This window comes from Taudactylus pleione, unplaced genomic scaffold (genome assembly GCF_031769625.1).
Source record: "Taudactylus pleione unplaced genomic scaffold, aTauple2 ptg000332l, whole genome shotgun sequence".
In the NCBI taxonomy this organism is placed as follows: Eukaryota; Metazoa; Chordata; class Amphibia; order Anura; family Myobatrachidae; genus Taudactylus; species Taudactylus pleione.
The window spans coordinates 4,901,836-4,925,352 of record NW_028284733.1 but is presented as its reverse complement, the minus strand read 5'-3'; the positions used below and the strand labels follow the sequence as shown (position 1 = coordinate 4,925,352).

General features: G+C 42.4%; 1 protein-coding gene across 1 annotated transcript; it reads left to right on the top strand.

Annotated features, from left to right (window-relative positions):
• The first annotated feature begins 13,220 nt into the window (after window positions 1-13,220).
• LOC148509111 (uncharacterized) lies at window positions 13,221-19,143 on the top strand. Its single transcript, XM_088443658.1, has 4 exons — window positions 13,221-13,405; window positions 15,725-15,883; window positions 18,558-18,811; window positions 18,968-19,143. The coding sequence occupies exons 1-4, from the start codon at window positions 13,221-13,223 to the stop codon at window positions 19,141-19,143; spliced, it is 774 nt and encodes a 257-aa protein (XP_088299784.1).
• The last annotated feature ends 4,374 nt before the right edge of the window (window positions 19,144-23,517 follow it).

Sequence of the window (23,517 nt, the reverse complement as noted above, 5' to 3'; positions counted from 1 at the left end):
ATTTAAAAAGGAATAGTACTCACTCTCTTTCTGAACATTTTAAAAAATATTGTAACTTGTCCACATGTCACATTCGCTCATTTATGGCTTTTGATCATATTAAAGCCACATGGCGAGAGAGGAATACAGAATCCAAGTTGGCTTAATTAGAGATGAAATGGATATATAAGCTTAAGACTCTTTCTCCTACTGGCAATAACAGGGATTTCAAACTTAAATGGTTTTTAAATTGAATATATTTTTTAACCATTCCTTTGTCATTTATATGCTGCCCTCTTATCCTTCCACTTTTATGTCTCCCTCTACTGTTCATATTTTTATACATATAATATTTTTCAAAATAATTTTTATGTTTTTATTAATAATGTACGTGCTTCTGATGTACCCATTATCGCCATTTCTAGATTATGCATATAACTTTTATATACAGTATTAACCTCTATTTATTTGTTCTTATTCTTATACATGGGTCAGTATTGATGGGCTGATGGGAAGGATGAATTAGAGACAGACATCATCACATAGTCTTCATTTCCTGCACTATTAGAAGCACTTTCCATGACTGTACAGAATTGATTTATCGAATATAACTTCCCTTGTGAACCAGAACAGAAGGCCTGTTTACCATGTGGCCATTTCCCGATGGTAGTCCTCTGACGTCACTTCTGGTGGGAGGCCTGTCACTGTGACCGAAAGTGTGGGATTGTGTCACTTCCAGTTTTGGCCACGCGATTTCAACAGTGTTAATAAACTCATGGACTGAGCAGCAGCAATATCCCTGAGGAAGAGCTCGGAGCTCGAAATGCATTGGACCTACTGATTGCTGCAACATTGGAGTACCTAGACTGTTTGAATTGAAACCAGTTAGACATGCAGAGTGGAACTGGGAATCCCTCTGCTTGCATTACATGCCATCGTGGGAGGCTCGATGGTAATAAGTACCTATACCCCCCATTGCACTATAACTCATTAGTGCTTTTATCTGTACAATGTTTATTGTTTTATCTATGTTTGTTTTGCTACCTATCAACCTTTTTACGATTTGCTATATGTTATATGGTTCTGTTGTAATCATCTTTTAGCTTTGTGGATTATATTCAATTTCAGATCTTTTACGGTATTATACTAAGTATAGTTATTTCTTATTTTTCATATGAACTTACAACCGGAGTTACATGAAGCCACCTACATTGATAGGAAAGTATAATTATTATTACACCTTTTGATCAATCGTTATTTATCTCACTATTGCTGCGCTGGTAGTTGGATTCACCACTTACTTACCACTAACAATAATGACACAATACTGGATGATGTAGATATTTGGAAGACGAAGAATAGTGTCTCTACAAACCATCTGTAGTGTCATAATTAATTTCAATTTTCTCAATAACTAACGTTTTTACTTCATTTGAGCATAATAGTAGATAGAAGGCCTAATTCAATCTGAGACAACTATGTCTCAAAAACCTAATGAGCCATGAACAATACATGACCCTAAGGTAGCAACAAGAACTGCTATCTTGGGTTAACAAAAATATATGGATTATAGGTTCATGAATTATGAACAATCAATATGGAACGGGATATTTGTCGATAGTCACACATAGGTATTTACCACCGCTGCTTAGTGTCGCTATCATAATGATGGAGTTTGGCTTTAATGGTGACATTTGTGGGTCGTATATGCATAAATGTATGTATATTCATTTCTCTATTGACACACGCATGTATGACGAAACATGGTCTGTCATCAGATTTTTGAATAGTAATCTTAAAAAGATTGCTATGAGATGTGTAATTAATAAATATATAAATAATATTTTTCTAATACCTATTGATACCTAATATTGATACCTCATCATAAATATGGTATGTTATTAGAATTTTGGGTAGGATCTTTAAATGAACATTTCTAGATGTCTAAATTAACTAATTATTTTAATTTATGTAAAATTAAAATCACATTTAAATAATACCAATTGATATTTAATACCGATATTTTATCACAATGCACAACGTTTGTCCCATCTCAGTATAATTTAGGAATACACCAATTTTAATAAGGCTTAATTATATGTTTTGCTTAGAGGATTAGTTATAATGAATAGCATGCAAATTACAAATATGACACTAATATAATTTATAAATTTTTTTGACTATTCTAATCTATTTAGTTTGTTTATAGCATTTCACTAATCACAATCTTAACTACTCTTATATTTATTTTTATTCTTTACTCACTTGTTATTTTCACTACCACTCATATAATGATCTCTTTCACCTATTATTCTTTATAAGGATGATGATTTACACATATAATATTATAATCAAGGAATATTACTCATGTGTTTTTAAGAGTAATGATTCATTTATCATGCATTGCACAATATCCTCACATATAATCACTTAATTTTGTTTAATTCATTTCAGTACCATAATTAATTATGATATCACATGTTCTTAATATCCTATCGCCCTTTTTATGACAATATGAACACACTTTGTATTAAATCTTCCTATTCTGAAGGTAGTTCATACCCTTTTATGGCGCTAGCTATATATATATATATATATATATATATATATATATATACAGAGATATATATATATATATATATATATATATGATTATTGTGTGGTTAGAAGAGGAAAGCTATTTATCCATATTAATTGGAGTAGTCAGGATATATATGTGGAGCCCTGTATAATAGACTTCACTTTATCTGTCAAGATTAAGATATTATATAATTACCCATTCTTATCTGATCAACCAGAGAAACACAATCCCTAATTTCTTATTACTTGTGTGACCAATAGTCTAACTTGAATACTCTCTTATATACCATGTAGTAATAACCACACAGACACACAACAGGGTCAAATTTATTTTATTACACTTCTTTATTACTTCTCTCACCATTATATCTCTATTTTTTAATCTTAATTTCGCTGGCTCATGTCCTAAAGATAAAGGACATTTTTAAAGAATATCTAATAAATGTTAAGTTTTTATTAACAAAATATAATCTACATGCGCCACCCAAAGGACGAAACCTCTTCTTTCTTCTTGTATTCTTGATGTATTCTTGTCCTCGGTAGCACCCCTGAACAAATTCATAACTAATTTATTTATGATACTAATACGGGGTCTCCCATTATCATTGCTGTAGGTGTGTGCAGATGTATATATATATAATTGATTGATGGGAATCCTTTGTATATTGGTCCCAATGTTGATTTGATTACCCATCTATTGAATATGATTCTTACGCATAACTTCTTTACTTTTGAGGGTAAATTGTATTTGCAACGCATGGGGTGTGCGATGGGGTCAAATGTGGCCCCATCGTACGCCAATGCGTATATGTTTTTGGAAGAACGGAAAATGTTCTTTTCATCTCCATCTATATCTGGCTGCATTTATATGTATGCTAGATATATAGATGACATATTCATCATCTGGACGGGTACACAACAGGCATTTAGTGAGTTCGTGGAGTGCCATAATAGGACTACAAGTCCTATTAAATTTACATATGACATCAAATGTGATTGTGTGACCTTTCTTGATGTTGAAATTCGTAATTTTAATGGGACCATCAGTACAGCTCTTTACAATAAACCGACGGATAGAAACTCCTTGCTTCATGCTGATAGCTTTCATCCCAAATCTCTCAAGTATGGCTTGCCATACTCACAATTTCTACGTGCCATACGCATTTGTAATGATATTGTGGTAGCAGGGGTAAAAATAGATGAGATGATCAACAGGTTTTTGCAACGTGGTTATGATAGAAATTCCTTGTTACAGGCTAAGTATAAAGCTCTGATGGTGTCCCGTGATAATTTATTGGGTCCCAAGTCAATCTCAGTACAACATAAACGTATGCCCTGGGTAAATCACTATAATACCTGTAGTCCAACTATTGGTGCAATAACAAAGAAATACTGGCCCATCATACAGAATGACACTGAATTAAATCTTGTGGATACAACCATTATGTCATGTTACACCCGTGGTAAAAATATTTATGATTGGGTTGTGAAGACTGACACTGCCAGAGACATAGATAAAAATAGGGGTGGACACTTTTTGAGGCAGAAGAACGGGTGCTTCAAATGTCTTAATTGTTTAACCTGCAGGTATATGTTAACAGGTGATTCCTTTGTGAATCCCCTTAGTGGTAAACGGTATAATATAAGATTTAGATTAAGCTGTACCACAAAATTTGTGATTTATCTCATTACATGCCCCTGTGGCCTTGGTTATGTGGGGAAGACAGACAGGACTTTGAGGGATCGTATGGCATTACATCGATCTGCCATACGTGCTGCTATTAATTCAGGGACGAGTGACCAGCCTGTGGCAAGGCATTTTTTACAGGCGGGCCACAATATTTCCACGCTCCGATATATTCTAATTGATCATGTCCCACCGCCAAGTAGGGGAGGTGACCGTTCACGTAAGTTATTACAACGAGAGTCCTATTGGATATTTTGTTTGGGCACCCTATCTCCCAGGGGACTGAATGAGAACTTGGGTCTACATTGCTTCTTGTAGTGGCAATGTACATTGCTATCGTTGGAATAGAAATAGTTGATTCCAATACATTTTGTATGTGTGAAGTGATTGAGTATTAACTGCACTGTATTTATGCAGCATCAATGTGCATTTTGACATTAGCTCTACATAGGATCAATGGCTAAAATATTGGGTGAGCAATTAATATTATTAATATCATTAATCTTCTATAAGCGATTGGAAAGTGTTTGATCAGGTGTTTGGACTTATTCCTTATGTCTTTGTATTTTTTTACCAGCATTAGCTCTTATTACGTGGTTCATATATGTATTTATTGAACATTAGTGTGATAATATACATGCCCTGATTTAATGCATGATATTGATCTTAAATGTATGTATGTATGTTTTTGTAATGTGATATTATAGATAGTTTAGTCAAATGCCACTTATTTGTTTATTTGTTTATTTCACTTCTGCATTTGGTTGCTGCGGCAACGGGTCGCGCGGGTGACGTCATTGGTGGACGCCGCTGGGTCGGACCCGGAAGCAGCAGCCGTACACGTGGGAATGGTGTGGGTATAAGTAGGTGTATTTGTTTGTCTTCTTGTTATCCTGATGACGATGTATTAACATCGAAACGTTGATACGCATTTGACCTGCCGTTTGTGTGTTTTTTTGGACGAGTGCCGCCGGTCTGTTTGTATATATATATATATATATATATATATATATCTTTGTATATGTGCTGTAGATTTATACAAATCAAAATACCACATGTAGATTATGAACTACCGTATTTTGTTACTTACAGCTAGATAACTCATTTAGGTGGGGCCGATACTCTGTTGCAAATAAGCTAAAGCAGGTTCCCTCTCTTACTACATAAACTAATGATGGACGAGCTGATCTCTAATTTGGGAGGAATTAATGAAGGAAATGATGATAATAAATAACAATGTATAAAAAGTAAGAATTAGCGCTGACCCAGGAAGAAAGGACAGGAATAAATGTGTGGAATTGGAGGTGAGATAAAATAGGTAAAATAAGCAATGAGGGCAAAATGTAGCAATAAAATAAAAAAACAAACTAACATTAGATGACAGATTAGAAATGATACCTAATGTGACACAGAATATAGATGTACATAGGAAAGGGGTGTGAGCTGGCGTCTGGACTCCAGCACAGTGTCGGGGGATTTGGGGAAGACAGTGGGGGAAGGGGCTGTGTTGAGCTGCGGTGCAGGGCTGCAGGTAGAGGTCAGTGGTGGTGGGTGATACTAAGGAGCAGGTCAGCACGTGCCCCTCGGTCAGTGTATAATGAGACTGTAAGTGCAATAGAGCAGAGAGGTTGTTGGGGACACACAATGTAGATGTAATCTTTGGCTCTGTAGTCTGCAGACCTGATGCTGTGTTTCAGCTGTGACCTTGTGTCACCACAACCAGAGGCTATGGGAGCATTGTGATTGGAGACCAGGGGACACATTGTTAGAGGGCCGGTGTATGTATGTCACAGTCTGTCATGTATTGGGTGTGAGGTCGGCCTATTACAGGGATATAAATGTATAAATATTATTATACTAGATCTTTGAGTCCCAATGTTTTCTCTTCTACAACATAAGTGCTGATTATATGATATGTCTGTAAGCTTGCGAGCAGGGCCTTCCTACCTATATATCTGTCTGTTATTATTGTAAAGCACAACGGAATATGTTGCGCTTTATAAGAAACTGTTAATAAATAAATATGATATGTCTGTAAGCAGTTTCCCATCTGTATTCTGTATGTGTCCTGTCTGTTTGTGTATCCTATGGTAAGTGTGTGTATTGTCTATGGGGGCATAAACTTAAAACTAGTTTCCACAAACAAATCTCTTCTCATTGAAATGAACACCGGCTAACACTTCATTGTTTTTCTAGTTAATCATATAGCAAAGTTTCCCCACCTAATAAACACAGGGGGTGGGTTATTTGTATAAATGTGTCCTCATAGACCAGTGTATTATCCGAGAGACTCAGTGGAGGAGAGATAACTACAGGTGTAAGTATGAGCCTTATTATGGCTGATGGATAAAGTAACATAAATGCTATGATTTACATTGTACAAATAGTTATATATTATAACACATGCTGAGTCTAGGGACATTTTCTGTTCTAGGGTCATGTACAAATATGACAAATCATTGGCCTCTACTATAGGACTTTTTATAGTAGGATTCATTTTCTAATATGTCTATCTAACAGCAAACATAATATATTGCTGTATTATTGGAATCGGTATGCTACGCCGGCTGTCAGGATGCCTCCTGTCACAATACCGACAGCGCAATCCAGATAATTGGAATCCCGACAGGGGTCTGATAAGTACTGTATACTTACCCTCCCCACCCGCCACCCTAACCCTCCCCGTTAGTTCCTAAAACTAAGTTTTCCACCTTTGTGCCTAAACCTAACCCTCCTACCTTAGTGCCTAAATCTACCCCCCCCCCCTCCCAGTGGTGCCTTACTCTAACCCTCCCCCTTAGGGGTTACCTCCCCCCCAAATCCTAACGCTAACCCCGCTAACTGCCCTGAACCTAACCCTCCCCCCCATTGCGGCTAACAGGATGGGCGCCCCGGACTTACCTCGTTCGGGCACACATCCTCCTGGATTCCGGTGTCGGGATTAAGATAGGCGTCAGTATTTCTTAACTCCCTTGTCGGGATTTCAGCATCGCGGCCACTGGTCTCTTGACTACACTCCGTACTATCAGTTACTTGCTCAGACCAATCACTGAATTACATAGGAGGTAACAGTAGGAAATGATGACACTTATGGCCTGATTCAGACCCGCTCGCGAGCGCACTGCGCTCGCAAGCGGGTTGATGGTGGGCCAATGCGCACGAGCGAGCCTGGGAGCGAATGAGAATTTCACTCGCTCCGGGGCTCGCAGCAAAACGGGGTGGCTGTTGATGTTGTTCGACAGCTCGCCCCATTTTGTAGGTGGGGAGGGGGGTGGCTGGCCAAACGGAGGCATTTCCGAAGAGCAGGAAGTCCACTTGGCATTGCGAGTGCTGAGAACCTACCACAGGGTCTCCTCACAATGCCGATGGCCGCAATAATCGTGACCATGACTTGACCGCTCGCTAAGCTGTGGGTGGTCACCCACCCATAGCTTAGAGAGCAGTCTGGAGGCCAAAACTAAAAAAAAAAATTCCCCCGTCCTGATTCAGAGCGTGCGCTCGCATATATCGAGTGCCTCTGAATCTGACCCTTAGTGCAGTCTCTCTGGTCCTGGCAATTGAAGTGTGAGCCCTGAGCTCTGTAGGTGATTTAGTTAATTGTGTTAATAAATATAATGTGTATTGTGTCATGTAATTTATTTTATTCTGTGGGTTACATACATGGGATTCCAAACGGGTTATTATTATTATTATTATTATTATTATTATTATTATTATTATTATTATCATCTATCATCTAGGGTAAAATAGGTGACTTCCATGCCCTGTGTATTTCCCCATAGATTACACATTTGGTTACAGCATCCCCTGATCTCTCCCCCAATAACATTACATACACTATATGGATACATTTGTGCTGGAATATAGAGGATCTCAGGGTCTGATTCAGAGCCGGACGCTATTTGCGCTCGCTCGTTCAGAAAAAGGGGCTGGCTATTTAAATTGACCGTTCGCTCTTTGCAGTCTGTTGACGCCTCCAAGTCTGTACGAGCGAACAAAACATGCGGTCATTTTTTGGAAATAAAACGCCCCCTGGCCGCTCGCATCATACGTCATGTTTGAACTGCTCGCTATTCTTGTGGCTGGATTTTTCTACCGCAATCATGCGAGCAGTTCTGGCTAAAAGACAACCAAGTGACGTGGTCAATGACGCTGCTTTGTTAATTATGCACACCCTTAAAACGCCCGTTTTGACCGTTTGGCACGCCTGCGTTTGGAGCTCCACTCCCCGTTTCCAAGCACCTTCCCCTGTTACCACCCACATACGCCTCCCTCTGTCACTCAAATTAGCAGGCATTCGCTATATTGCGAGCACACGATTTTTGGCCGCACTGACTAGTTCGCACATGCGTACTAAAACCCATACGCATGCGCAGATGTGCAAACATCGCTCGGAACAAACGAGCGGCCGCTTACGAGCGGCTCTGAATGAGACCCTCAGTTCCTGTAAGTTTTGGCCTCATTATCTTTATTGTAGAATTATTACTTGGAACGTCCTCCCAACATAGATTTTTGAGTCCCCATATTTATCTTCTACAACATAAGCGCTGATTAAATTGAAATAATATGTCTGTAAACAAAGGCCCTGATTCAGAGCCGGACGCTCTGACAGAGCGCTCACTCTGAATCAGGGCCAGCCCTCTGGTTTTTTAGAGCGGCCTCCTGGCCGCTCACATAGCTGTGGGTTGCCACCCACAGCTATAGCGAGCGGCCAGGAAGATGGTCGCGATGGTCAAGATGGTCGCGATTGCCCGTAGCCATCCGGGTCTCGCGCATGCGCACTGGTCCACCATCGACCCACTTGCGAGCGCATAGCGCTCGCGAGCGGGTCTGAATCATTCCCAGATTCCCAATCTGATTGTGTCCTGTCTATATGAGCACTTTATAGTAAGTGTGTGTATTGTCTCTGTATTGCCTGGTGGGATTTTGGAAATGAAAACAAGTTTCTCTAATCAGATCTCGTCTCATTGAAATGAGCACCGGCTACAAGGCTTCATTGTTTGTCTAATTAGGCAAATGTCATAGTGGTGACACCCAGGGGGCGAGTATTTGTGCATAAAAGGGGTCCTCAGAGACCAGTCCATTATCAGAGGGGCACAGCAGGGGAGAGACAACTACAGGTGTAAGTATGAGCCTTATTATGTCTTATGGATAAAGTAACACAATTGTTATGATAAATATTGTACAAATAGTTATTTATTATAAATACCTAAGGGGAAATGTATCAAACCTTGTAGAGAGAAAAAGTACCAATCAGCTCCTAACGGCCATTTTATTAAACACAGCCTATAAAATGAGAGGTCCTTATTGATTGGTAATTTATCTCTCTCCAAAGTTTGATACATCACCTCCTTAGTCTATGATTTTTTAAACTTGAGTCATATATGCCAATCGATTGACCTCTTCTCTTGGCCTTTTATTGTTATTATATATTCACTTTCTAATATGTCTATTTTACACCTAAAATAAAATGTTGCTGTGTGACTAGTTACTTGCTTACAGCAATTACTGAATTACATTGCAGAAAATAATGATATTTAGGGCCTGATTCAGAGCCGCTCGCTTTTGCAAGTGGCCTGGCGATGGACGCAATTATCGCGACCATCGGGCTTGCGAGGAGACCCTGTGGTAGGGTCTCAGCACTCGCAAGTCCGAGTGGACTCCCTGCTCTGATAGAGCAGGGAGTCCACTGCTGACATCACGAGTGATGTCAGTAGGGCCGCTCACAAATGGCAGGCATTTGTGCAGCCACCCCCCCTCCCCGCCTACAAAATGGGGTGAGCTGTCAATCAACATCGACAGCCGCCCCGTCTTGTAGCGAGACCCGTTGCGACGGAGCTGCCATCGCAGTATGGGTCTCGTGCATGCGCACGCCGGAGGTGGCGTATGCGCAGTTGGGGACCATCGACCCGCTTGCGAGCACTGGAGCTCATTCAGAGCCGCTCGTAAGCGGCCGCTCGCTCCGAGCAATGTTCGCACATCTGCGCATGCATATGGGTTGTAATACGCATGCGCGAACCAGTCAGTGCGGTCAGAAATCGTGTGCTCGCAAAATAGCGAATGCCTGCTAATTTGAGTGACAGGATGAGGCGTTTGTGGGTGGTAACAGGGGAAGGTGCTTGAAAACGGGGAGTGGAGATCAGAACGCAGGCGTGCCTAAAGGTCAAAACGGGCGTTTTAAGGGCGTGCATAATTAACAAAGCAGCGTCATCGACCACGTCACTTGGTTGTCTTTTAGCCAGAACTGCTCGCATGATTGCGGTAGGAAAATGCTACCACAAGAATAGCGAGCAGTTCATACGCCGTTCGATGTACTCGATTAATCTAATAAATAGCGGAGATGACGTATGATGCGAGCGGCCAAGGGGCATCTTTACAAAATAGCGAGCGCATGTTTTGTTCGCTCGTTCAGACATAGAGGCGTCAACAGACCGCAAAGAGCGAGCGCTTAATTTAAATAGCCGGCCCCTTTTTCAGAACGACCGTCCGCAAATAGCGTCCGGCTCTGAATCAGGAACACTGTGCACTCGTGAGCGGGTCTGAATTAGGCCCTTAGTGCAGTCCCTATGGCCCTGGACAGCTGCGGAGTGAGCACTGAACACTCGGAAAATTGGACTCAATTTATTTTTCCATTTTTGTAAACAAATATAATGGTTAAAGGAAGAAAATAGAGGACCCTGTGCATGGCTTCTAGGCACCCTAGGCAAAGTTTTGCCTGCGCCCCCCTCCCCCCCCTCTTTGCACATGTGAAGTGCCGGATACGTTTTGTGTAGGTTGGGTATGAGATCCCGGCGGTCGGGATGCTGCTGGTCAGAATCCCGACAACGGTACACTTTTGGTCCCCCATTACTATTCCCGTACCTCCCCCTTTCAGGCCGAGTCACGTGGGTGTGACGTCACAGGGCCATCAGTCCTGTATAGTCTAGACCTAACCGACAGACTTCCCTCTCACTCTCTTCCTCAAATTAATTTCTCTTGTCCATTTTTATAGATTTTACTCTTTCAGAGCCGCCTCCTTTTCTTTTTTTCTCTCTGTCTCTTCTCCACCCTCAGCTTAAGTCTCTGTCTATATCATGACAAACACACTCTTGTCTCCTCAAGTCCTCCCTCTCTCTCAGCTCCTCACCAATGATGTCACGCCAGATACATAGGCACCGCTGGGTCTGTCCTGCACATGCAGTGAGTGACTCATAGTGACACTGTGAGACTGACAGCTCAGTTACCAATAGCTGCAGCAGCCAGACACCCCAGCAGCCAACCAGTGACAATGAGAGCAGCACCAGTGATAGTGAGCCAGGGGTGGGACTGTCCTATGTGCTGCTGCTAATTAAAACTCTGTCAGCCACCTCCCCCAGCAGCAGCATGCACACAGCAGCCATAGCCCAGTCAGTGTTTTGTACTCTAGTCTTAAGTTGTAACTGACTATAATACAAGGAGAGAGCCAGCTGGCAGCCCAAAGCAGTGACAGCACTACAGTGTTTCAAAAAAAAAAAAAAAAAAAACATTGGAAAAGCAGGGAAAAACATTGGGGGAGAAATCTTGCAATGGTAATGAAACATTGAATTAAAAACATTGCAGGGTTAAACATCGAACATGGAAACCATTTAACCGATGTTTCCGATGAAACATCAAATGATTCCCATCCCTAGTGAAGGGCGGGCTGAGCGGCCACTAGCTGCTTAAGCTCTGAACGTGCAGCGCCACAATCCCGGAGAGGGGGGGCTAGTTAGTAAAGGGCGGGCTGAACGGGAACTGGCCCAATCCACTCCTGGCACCAGCACAGGACAGGAGACATTGAAGAGGAGGAGATGGAGCCGCAGAGTGGGCCGACCAGTGACGTCACCGGCGCTGGACCCAGCTGCCACAGCCCTCTACGTGTGTTTTTTTTTTTTTGCCTTTTGCGGGGGGTGGGGGAGGATGCGAGTGTAGATAGGCGCCTGCCGCTGGGAATTCACCATGTCTCTCAGCCTGCGGGGCTGCTTCCGGGATAGGGAAGACCATGCCCTCTCTCCAAAGCAGCCCCAGCGGGCCACCCCTCAGGTCCCGGCGCCCTTAGGCAGCTGCCTAAAGCTGCCTTAATGGAAGCGCCTGCCCTGCCCCTGGGTGTCCATCCCCCTATATAGGTGATGCAAATATAACATGTGCTTAAATAGAATAACAATGAAGTCCCAACCAGTGCTAATTTCAATGAGAAGAGATCTGATGGTAGAAACCAGTTTCCGCCTTCCATATTATCTACTATTAACTTTCTTATGTATCTCATTAGGAAGATACAATATATCTCTTTAGCAGGGCCGGCTCCAGGTGTCGGAGCACCCTGTGATGGCCCTCGAGATGGCGCCCTAACATTGCGTCTCCAAATTTGGGGGCATGGCCTAATTACCATAGGCCACGCCCCCTATATGACATTATTTGGAGGCGTGCCCCCATGGCATGCCTCCAAATTCCGTCAGGCTGGGTGTAAAGCCCAGCACTCCGTCACTGGCTGGGCTTCCCCCAGCCCTCTCCCGTCAGCGCATGCACGCGGCATCCATTCACTCTCCGGGTGTCCCCAGACTCCCGATTTGACCACCCGCGGGTGGAACAGCGGGACAGTACTGTCCCGCTGAAATCAGGATGCTGGGGAGGGGTGTTGCCCCTCTATGGGTGGCGCCCCTGTGCGACCGCACTGGTTGAACATCCCTAGAGCTGGCCCTGCTCTTTAGTGCGTAGGTATCACTGTTGCCGACATCTTCACATTACCCATTATTACATAACAAATTAAATGTTTCTGTTGTTTTGTGTCGGTAACTGGTTCAGCATTTAGTAATTAATTTACTGTTAACCGAATAATCAGAGGATGAACTGTGGAACTAATAAACTCTAGTGACTAATATATTTTAGCCTTTTAGCACACAACAATGTGAAAGTATATACTGTATTGTCATTTACCAATTGCTTTCCAAATACAGAGGCTGTGTTTGCACTGATCAAGATGACATGCAAAATAAGCCAGTCTATGAGCAAGACCATCGCCATGATGAAGAAAGATGGTAAGACAACAAAAGAGATTCAGAACTGGCTAAGAGAGAGGGGGTATGAGGTCACCTTACAGACTGTGCGCTACCATGCCTTACAGCGGACAAGGAAAAGAGTAATGTTGCCCTTTAAATGCACATGGTACGTTATGTCTTTACAGTTTCTGCAATTTGTCATTTCACTGAGCAGCACGATTGGTGTAATGGGTAGCATTACTGCCTCACAGCGCTGAGGTCTTGGGTTTGACTGCAACCATGGCCCTAGCTGAGTGACGCTTGAATGTTCTCCCCATGCTTGTGTGGGTATCTTCCCAAAATATATTAGTTGGTTAAAAGGGACCTTAGGAAAATTAACCCTAGTGTGTATGTGTGTGTTTGCGATAGGGAACAGATTCAGAGGAGACCGTGGAACCATGGCGCCCAGAGAAAAAGCATGTCATAGCGCCCCCCCTCCCATCCTTTACTGAACTACGCCAGTGGTTTATGGGCAGCCTGCGGGGGAATACTGAAGTGAAGAGAAAAACAACAAACACTGGGCCTGATTCAGAGCCGGACGCTATTTGAGGACGCTCGTTCAGAAAAAAGGGCTGGCTATTTAAATTGAGCGCTCGCGCTTTGCGGTCTGTTGACGCCTCTATGTCTGAGCGAGCGATCAAAACATGCGCTGGCTATTTTGTAAAGACGCCCCTTGGCCGCTCGCATCATACGTCATCTCCGCTATTTATTAGATTAATCGAGTACATCGAAAGGCGTATGAACTGCTCGCTATTCTTGTGGTAGCATTTTCCTACCGCAATCATGCGAGCAGTTCAGGCTAAAAGACAACCAAGTGACGTGGTCGATACCGCTGCTTTGTTAATTATGCACACCCTTAAAACGCCCGTTTTGACCGTTTGGCACGCCTGCGTTCTGATCTCCACTCCCCGTTTTCAAGCACCATCCCCTGTTACCACCCACACACGCCTCATCCTGTCACTCAAATTAGCAGGCATTCGCTATTTTGCGAGCACACGATTTCTGACCGCACTGACTGGTTGGCGCATGCGCATTACAACCCATACGCATGCGCGGATGTGCGAACATCGCTCGGAGCGAACGAGCGGCCGCTTACGAGCGGCTCTGAATCAGGCCCAGTGGCAGTACCATGCTGGGCATTGAGGTCCCATTGGGGGAATAGAATGCTCTGGTGACTTATCTGACATTAAGGAGTAGCTCCATTGGCACTGCTTTATTATGTATAGCTCCTAGGATCTGACTTTTATCTACTTTGAATCATTGTTATCAGTCAATAGAGGAGATTGTATTATATATTTTGATCATTTACCTTAAACTGACAGAGTACAAGTGCTAGAGGGAGATTCCACAGGGTGCACAGCTTATTACTGCAATCACTGCCCCAAACAGCTGTCACTGGACTGGGGACACCTATGGGAAGCTCCATTCTCAGCTACGCTCCTACTCTTATGGTGCATACACACGGTCAGATTTTTCTTCAGATCTGAACGATAACGATTTCAAAAATCGTTCAATCGTTCATATCTGAAGGAAAATCTGACATGTTTGAACGATGGACGTTGAACGATGCGCGTTCCCGATGGTCAGATAACGATATCTGACATCTGATGTGTTTGCAGTCAGACTTGGACAATTCCATTCATTTTACTGCAGTCAAAAATCGTTCGTAGTTCAAATCGTTCAAATCGTTGGTCAAATCGTTCATCAAATCGTTCAGATCGTTCAATCGTTCATCTGACACATCTGACAAATCTGCCCGTGTGAATGCACCTTAATGGAGCATACACATGGTCAGATTTGTCAGATGAACGACTGAACGATTGAACGATTTGAACGATTTTACCAAAGTTTTGAACGATTTGACCGATTGAATGATTTTTGACTGCATTAAAATGAATGGAATCGTCCAAGTCTGACTGCAAACCCATCAGATGTCAGATATTGTTATCTGACAAATGGGAACGCGCATCGTTCAACGTCCATCGTTCAGGCATGTCAGATATGAACGATTTTCCTTCAGATATGAACGACTGAACGATTTTTAAATCGTTATCGTTCATATCTGAAGGAAAAATCAGATCGTGTGTATGCACCATTAGTTTGTAGTTCAGTCAGACTTGTCAACTCAACGATTTTCATTAAGTTAATATGCAAAAATCGTTTGTAGTTCAAAAAAATCGTTCATTACACTTTAAAAAATCTGACAGATAATCGTTCATAATATCGTTCATAATATCGTTCATAATATCGTTCATAAAATCGTTCACAAAATCATTGGTAAGAAAATCGTTGTGTGTGTATGCAGCGCTTTACATAATATCTGTCCATAAATAAATGTCATTGCTTTTACTGTAGAACACAAATATTATTTACTTTGCTTTTCTTGTTGAGTATTACTATACTGCACTGTGTAGTAACAATACCCCTCTGCTTTATTGTGTTGTAGGGATGTCAAGAAGATTATGGAAACTTTGAGACGAGAGAATGAACAATTTACTGCTGGACAAATCAAACACATATTCCATTCAAAGTGTGACCTGGACATCTTGTGCAGTAGTATTAAAAGAATGAGGAGACAGCTGGGGTGGACCAATGTATCTACTAGGTAATAATAATATTAGCTAATAATAACAAAATAATTATAATCATAATAATACTCGGTAACTTACGGAACAGGCTGCATAAGTGTATAGTAAAGAGCTATATAGTATCGCTTTATGTTTTAATGGCTACAAAAGATACTGTGTTTAGTATTAAACATTATGGGGGAAAAACAACTAGCTGTGATAAGCCGCTTTTCCATAAAAAAATGGCTTATCATGTAAATGTGTACTTATCGCGAATTCCTATTAGCGCAACTTTTCACTGGTGCGAATTCTCAATACCATTTGCTGCGAAAAGTTTTCACCACCTCCTTAGTAGGTGAAAAGTTGTGCAAAACCTCTATTTTTGGCTAAAAATGTCAGCTCATTCAGACCCTCTCGCTATGATGCGAACGCTCATAGCTGACCGATAGTTGCGATTTGTGCATGCAACGCATTGCGCGTGCACGAACCACAGCGAGAGATTGGGAAGTGTACGCTCGCCCAGCATAGACAGCCCAGCTGAATGAGTGACAGGAGAGGCCGTTTGTGGGTGGTGACAGGGACTGGCCTCTAGAAACGGGGGAGTGGAGGTGCGAACGCAGGCGTGCCTGAGTGTCCCAACGCCATTACAGAAGCGTGCAGTAATTACAGGCAGCGTCATTGTACACGTCACCTGGTTGAAATACACACTGAAGTGATTGCAGTGCTTGCGGCAGGGTATGGTCAACCTTAAGCACTGCGATCGCATCCGATGGTGCTTGATGTACCAATGGTTTCAAGCACTTGCAGGAGATGATGTGCGCAAGAGGGCGTCTTATGAATGGCTGGTGGGCGTCTGCACACACATAGTGATCGCACACCAAGACATAGTGGGCGTTCTAATGCTTTGCCGTGCGATCGCCTGCTTTGCTGAGCAAGTGTTCACATCTAGCGAGAGGGTCTTAACGAGCTCCTTAGTTCAGAAACACTGGGACACCCTATTTAATGACTAATTAGGCCAATACTGACATGTCATTTTTGGAGTGAAAAAGTACAAAATGTTGGAAAATTGATTAATTGATGTGTCCCAGGTATAAGGAGGTGCTATATGAGTGGGACAGGTATAAGGAGGTGCTATATGAGTGGGACAGGAATAAGGAGGTGCTATATGAGTGGGACAGGTATAAGGAGGTGCTATATGAGTGGGACAGGTATAAGGAGGTGCTATATGAGTAGGACAGGTATAAGGAGGTGCTATATGAGTGGGACAGGTATAAGGAGGTGCTATATGAGTGGGACAGGTATAAGGAGGTGCTATATGAGTGGGACAGGAATAAGGAGGTGCTATATGAGTGGGACAGGTATAAGGAGGTGCTATATGAGTGGGACAGGTATAAGGGGGTGCTATATGAGTGGGACAGGTATAAGGAGGTGCTATATGAGTGGGACAGGTATAAGGAGGTGCTGTATGAGTGGGACAGGTATAAGGAGGTGGTATATGAGTGGGACAGGTATAAGGAGGTGGTATATGAGTGGGACAGGTATAAGGAGGTGGTATATGAGTGGGACAGGTATAAGGAGGTGGTATATGAGTGGGACAGGTATAAGGAGGTGCTATATGAGTGGGACAGGTATATGGAGGTGCTATATGAGTGGGACAGGTATAAGGAGGTGGTATATGAGTGGGACAGGTATAAGGAGGTGGTATATGAGTGGGACAGGTATAAGGAGGTGGTATATGAGTGGGACAGGTATAAGGAGGTGGTATACGAATGGGACAGGTTTAAGGAGGTGCTATACGAATGGGACAGGTATAAGGAGGTGCTATACGAGTTGGACAGGTATAAGGAGGTGGTATATGAGTGGTACAGTTATAAGGAGGTGCTATATGAGTGGGACAGGTATAAGGAGGTGCTATATGAGTGGGACAGGTATAAGGAGGTGCTATATGAGTGGGACAGGTATAAGGAGGTGCTATATGAGTGGGACAGGTATAAGGAGGTGCTATATGAGTGGGACAGGTATAAGGAGGTGCTATATGAGTGGGACAGGTATAAGGAGGTGCTGTATGAGTGGGACAGGTATAAGGAGATGCTATATGAGTGGGACAGGTATAAGGAGGTGCTATATGAGTGGGACAGGTATAAGGAGGTGCTAAATGAGTGGGACAGGTGTTTTTAAGATTTAATGTGGTTTTTAGAGGCATATTTTGAAGATTGAAGGTTATACTTACCAAATATATTCTTATAGGCATTTTTTTTCATTTAAAAATATTTTTTTTTTGCACAAAAAACACTTTCTTTCTATCATTAATTGGCTGCTTTTGATATATGCATATAACGGTCAAATAATTTTGTTATGGCCACTAATACACTTTTATTTTGTTGTCCTATATCAGTTCAGCTTTTTGGGGGATACAGGTGAATTTCCCCATTGTTACCTCTACTTATTGCGGCAAAATACACCACAAATTATCGCACAAATGCCACGATTTTACTTTTGCAATAGGAGTGTACGAAAAACATGGATGCGCATAGCCGCGGTAAGCGGTAAAAACCTGCAAAGTGTGCCATAATGTGCATAATGTTCATTAAGTTATCACATTATCATGGCTAATTTAATTCCCCCCTATGATAGTATACTATGATGTGCTGTATTATATTTCCTCTAAATAATGCAAACGATTAACAATCTACTTTTTATTCTTGTTACCAGGACAAAAACCATTAAAAAGGACATCAATAAGGAAAACAGAGTGAAACAAGCGATTCAGTGGATTGAGAGCAAAGAAAAGTTTCATGATGTCATCTTTACAGATGTGACATCAATTACAATTGATAAGCTCACCAGGATGTCACTACTTAAACGTGCCAATGACTCCGTCACACCACGTCCAAAGCATAAACTGACATTACATGTTTGGGGCTGCATCTCACGTCATGGCGCGGGATACATAAATGTGTTTCAAGGTACTGATAATGAATTTGTATATTATATGTATTGTTTAACGGTCCTGCTTTCAGCATGCATAGACTGACAATACAATAAGCATGTGACACAGTACTGTACAGTAGGTTACATTGCGAAATGAAGTCACCCCATTTTTTTTTATTGCTCTATGGCAGGTGACATGGACAGAACCTTTTACCAGGATTGCATCATACCAGACTTGGCGTCATTTTTGAGAACCAAATGTCCTTCCGGCCACCGATTATTTCAGCATAACAGCCCCATTTTCTCTGCATCTGCTAAATGTATGGAGGAGAACAGTATCAATTGGCAGCGCACCCCACCAGAGTGAGTATTGCCGATATCCTGCAGACAGTGGGCCTGATTCAGATCCGCTCGTGAGCGCTCGCAAGTGGGTCGATGGTGCCCTAGTGCGCATGCGCACGATGGAGGGAGCTCCGTCGTGCGCATGCGCGAGACCCGTGGAGCGATGGGGAAGCCATCAGTCCAGGTCTCGCACCAAAGGGGGCATGCTGTCGATGGTGAGTGACAGCACGCCCCCTTTGGTGGGCGTGCTGGGGGCGTGGCTGCCCAGACGGAGGCGTACCCATGGGAACGCCTACCGTCTGGGTCCGGCCCCACTGACATCACTAGTGATGTCAGTGGGTGTGATTTTGGCTCTGACAGAGCCAAAAGCACTCCTGGGCTTGCGGCAGCGAGACCCTACCGCAGGGTCTCGTCGCAAGCCCGATGGTCTTGACCATCACGACCATCATCATGTAAGCTCGCATAAGCTGTGGGTGGTAACCCACAGCTATGAGAGCGTCCAATTGGCCGCTTCGTTAAAAAAAAAAACACGCCCTGATTCAGAGCGGGCGCTCGTTCAGAGCGTCCGGCTCTGAATCAGGCCCAGTTTGCAGTAATGTAACAAACTGTCTGTTACTGTACAGTGTAATGTGTAACAATATGGGTGATAACATTCTGTTTTTGTTTCATTGTTTCCATCTCAGGTCACCAGATATTATTCCACTAAACTTCGTCTGGGCCCAATTAAAAAAGTTCATAAGATGTGAGTTCAAGCCAATGAATAAACAGGAACTGCTGGATGGCATATTAAAGTTTTGGAAGGATGTGCTCACTCCTCAGCAATGCAATGATTACATCAATCGTTTGGAAAGGGTCTTGCCTGTTATAGTTGAAAAGAAAGGAGAAGCCACGGCCATTGTAACATAACATTCTGTATAGTATACTGTATCCATAGTATGTTAATGATATATACCTGTATTGTAAATATGTTTTTTTTTGTTAAGAGTTGTGTTTTATTTGTGATTAAACATCATATCTGTAAAAAAAAAAGTAATGTATGGACTAGAGATGTGCGCAGACCCCCGTGTTTTTGTTTTGGATCTGTATCTCCTCTTGTTTTGGATCTGGATTGGTTTTGCTAAAACCGCCCTTATGTGTTTTTTGGTTTTGGATCTGGATTTTCTAAAAAACATGATACTAACAGCTAAAATCACATAATTTGGGCCTGTTTTTGTTACTACAGCATAATTAACCTCAATAACATTTAGTTCCAGTAATTTCCAATCAATTTTGACCACCTCACAGCATTGATTTTTTTCATCTAGTTTAGGGCCAAAAGGTTGCATCCAGCTAGCTGGCTGACTAAGCTAAGCGACACAGTGGGCGGCACTAACATGTGGCAGTTCAGCTCCCAAGTTCCAAGATGGATACATTGTGTTATACAGTGTGGGTTGGATACACCAATAGTGCACTTACTGTGACAGCAGTGCAGGGTGCCAGTGGTGTCCTCAATGTGGAAGTGCCGGCGGTGTTGGCAATGTGGTGGTGTTGGCAGAATGTGGTTCTTGGCAGTGTCCTGAGTACATAAGAGCGAGGGTTCCAGCGGTGTCCTCAGTGCAGGAGTGCTGACAGTGTCCGCTACTTGAGGATGCCCTTGTTGTTGGAGTAGCGGCAGTGCAGGGTCGCTGACAGCATCCTCAATACGTGGGGCAGTAGTGCGGGGGTGCTGGCAGTGTCCTTATTTTTCATAGTTATGGCCAGTTGAACACACAAAACAAGAAACATACATAAAATGTCTCTGCTTATTTGTTTATTTGGCATCCATGTTATTTGGGGTCATTGTAGGATCACCCAAAGTGCAGGTACGCTTTAGGTGGTGGTGGTGGGCGGCAAGAACGCTAGAGTCTCTTGGGAAAAATTGGTTGAATACAAAGTGCTTGACAGAGAGGTAAGGGTGAAGTCAATGGAATGACACTTGTGTCTGAGAACAATGCAACAACAATTATATAGTCGGTTGAATGCACAATAAGGGGTTTATTTACTAAAGTGAGAGTTTTTAAAAGTTGAGATGTTGCCAATAGCAACTAATTAGATTCTAGCTATTACCTTCTAGAAGGTGTTAGATAAATGATAAGTTGGATCTGGCGGCACGGAATTCCAAAGCAAGTGTTGATAATTTTCCATAAAACATGGACTTTAGGTAAAAATTGGACCCCATACACTGTCTATCTCTGAATGATATAATGCCAATTGTTGGTTTGTCACCTATACCAAGATCTTTTGCATTTTGATCCTCTTAGGACTTGTTCATTGTTTTGAGGTTCACTTTAAAGAATAAACCACATCAGAAATAAAATTAGCTAAGTCCAGCAAATTTTAATACACTATCAGGGAGATGTTCTAAGCTCTGGAAAGTGATAAATTGGAAAGTGATAAACTACAGCCAATCAGCTCCTCACTTTCATGTTTCAGGCTATGTTTGGAAAATGACAGTTAGGAGCTGATTGGTTGGTACTGTATCATTCCCCAATTTATCACTTTTCAGACCTTAGTACATCTGCCCGATCTCAGTATGACATACCGCTAGACCTAAGCCCGGGTGATGTAATACCGACGCCGGAAGGCAGAACGATGAAGATCCTGACAAGGTAAGTATTCTTGCTATCCCTAACCCTTTCCACCTCATAACCCTAACCCTCCCCGCACCATAAACCTAACCCCCCTGGGGGGGTGCCTAACCCTAAGTCCCCTCGTGAGTCCCTAAACCTATCCTCTCCCGCGGCAAAGAGGTCTCGGCGCCCGGCTTACCTTCATTCGGTATGCCGGACATCTGGATTTTGGCGTGGGGATAATGATAGGCGTCGGTATTTCGATGCCTATCATTAGTCCCATGCCGGGGTTTCTCAGTCGTTAAACTGGCGGTCGGCATTTCAACTGGCGGCTTTCTGACTACATACCATCTGCCCCTTTATATTTTATCTTTATCACCTATTTACTATGTTTTAATATTTCTCTATAGTTAGTGTTTCTGTATAAACACTTTTTAATTTGTTATAATACAAGTTACATTTTACAAAATGTATCTAATGTTCTTACAGTTAGAACTTCAGTTTCAGCTCCTCAGTACAGTACAATAAACCCCCTGTTTTTATTTTTTCCTTTTTTCATATGTATGATAAATGAAAACTATACTGTATGTTCCATATATAAGGAGGAGGAAAGCTGAACAATATGAACAAACTATAACTATGCTAAGTGAAAATCCTCAAAGAAAGATTTAGTGCAGGAATTGCATATTTCTTCTTGATCTATGTCTATCAGGGTCGGACTGCCCACAGGTGTACAGGGGAAATCTCCAGTGGACCCCACTGCCTGAGGACCCCCAACTCTAAGGGTCAGCAACTGGGTGAAGCAGGATCATGGATGAACTTGGGTGCTTGGTTTGTTTCTATGGAAACTACACCAAAATTAGCCCTACTGCCAATCAAAGTGGGTGGTCCATGACACCCCCTTTCCCCTCCTTTACAAAGAGGCCAAGTACTTGCATGTCCTCTCTAATGATGTATAATGCAGTGAACGAATCAAGGAGTGTTTACAATTAACACATTCACTAAAACTTCATATAAGAATCAAGTATTTATTATTGTAAAAATTTAACTAATTAATATATAATATAATCACTGACAAAAATCAATCTAAAACACATAGACTTCAACAATGTATAAAATCCCTGTGCTCCTCTCTCCAAAAGGATTAGTACAGTGATTTTTTGAAATGCAGCACCCTAGTGCATCAGAATTGTTTTCACGGCACCCCCTAAGCCAAAAGTTTGTTATTGAGAAATTAAGGAAAAAATGTAGTGAAGTAGTAAAGTGAAGTAAATTGTCCTTAGGGTCAGTTATGTGGTGGGGGACAGGTTTGTGCTTCTGTTTGTCCACATATTTACATTACATTGACAATAAATAATGTGATTTGGTGCTGGTCCACCAACCTGAGGCACCCCTGCAAGTGTCCCGAGGCACCCCAGGGTGCCGCAGCACACAGTTTGGGAGCCACTGGATTAGTAAATAGTGATGCTGCCTTTTAACTCATAAGTGCCTGGGCTTTTCTCCTATTACATGTCCTCTCTAATGGTTGGCCAAGTCCCTCTGTGGGGGCTGGCCACACCCCCTCCTGTGGAAGGCCACACCCCTTAAACTTATACCATTGTGTTCCCTGGTGGGTCCTTTATGCCCCAGTCTGATATTGATGTCTATGGAAGAGGTAGCATTAAGGTAGCTTTATTTTCTTTAAATTATTTTTTTTCCAAGATGTTTGACTTTTTGGTTCACTAATTAATATTTCAGGCTGAATTCTGGTGTATTTTTAATATTTTATAGTAATTTTTGGCCTCTGCGAACTCACCTAGGAACCCCTTGAA

Coding starts and splice junctions, on each gene's coding strand:
- LOC148509111 (XM_088443658.1), top strand. CDS start 13,221: ATGACATGCAAAATAAGCCAGTCTATGAGCAAGACCATCGCCATGATG. Junction 15,884..18,557: donor TGGACCAATGTATCTACTAG/GTAATAATAATA, acceptor TCTTGTTACCAG/GACAAAAACCATTAAAAAGG. Junction 18,812..18,967: donor ATACATAAATGTGTTTCAAG/GTACTGATAATG, acceptor GCTCTATGGCAG/GTGACATGGACAGAACCTTT.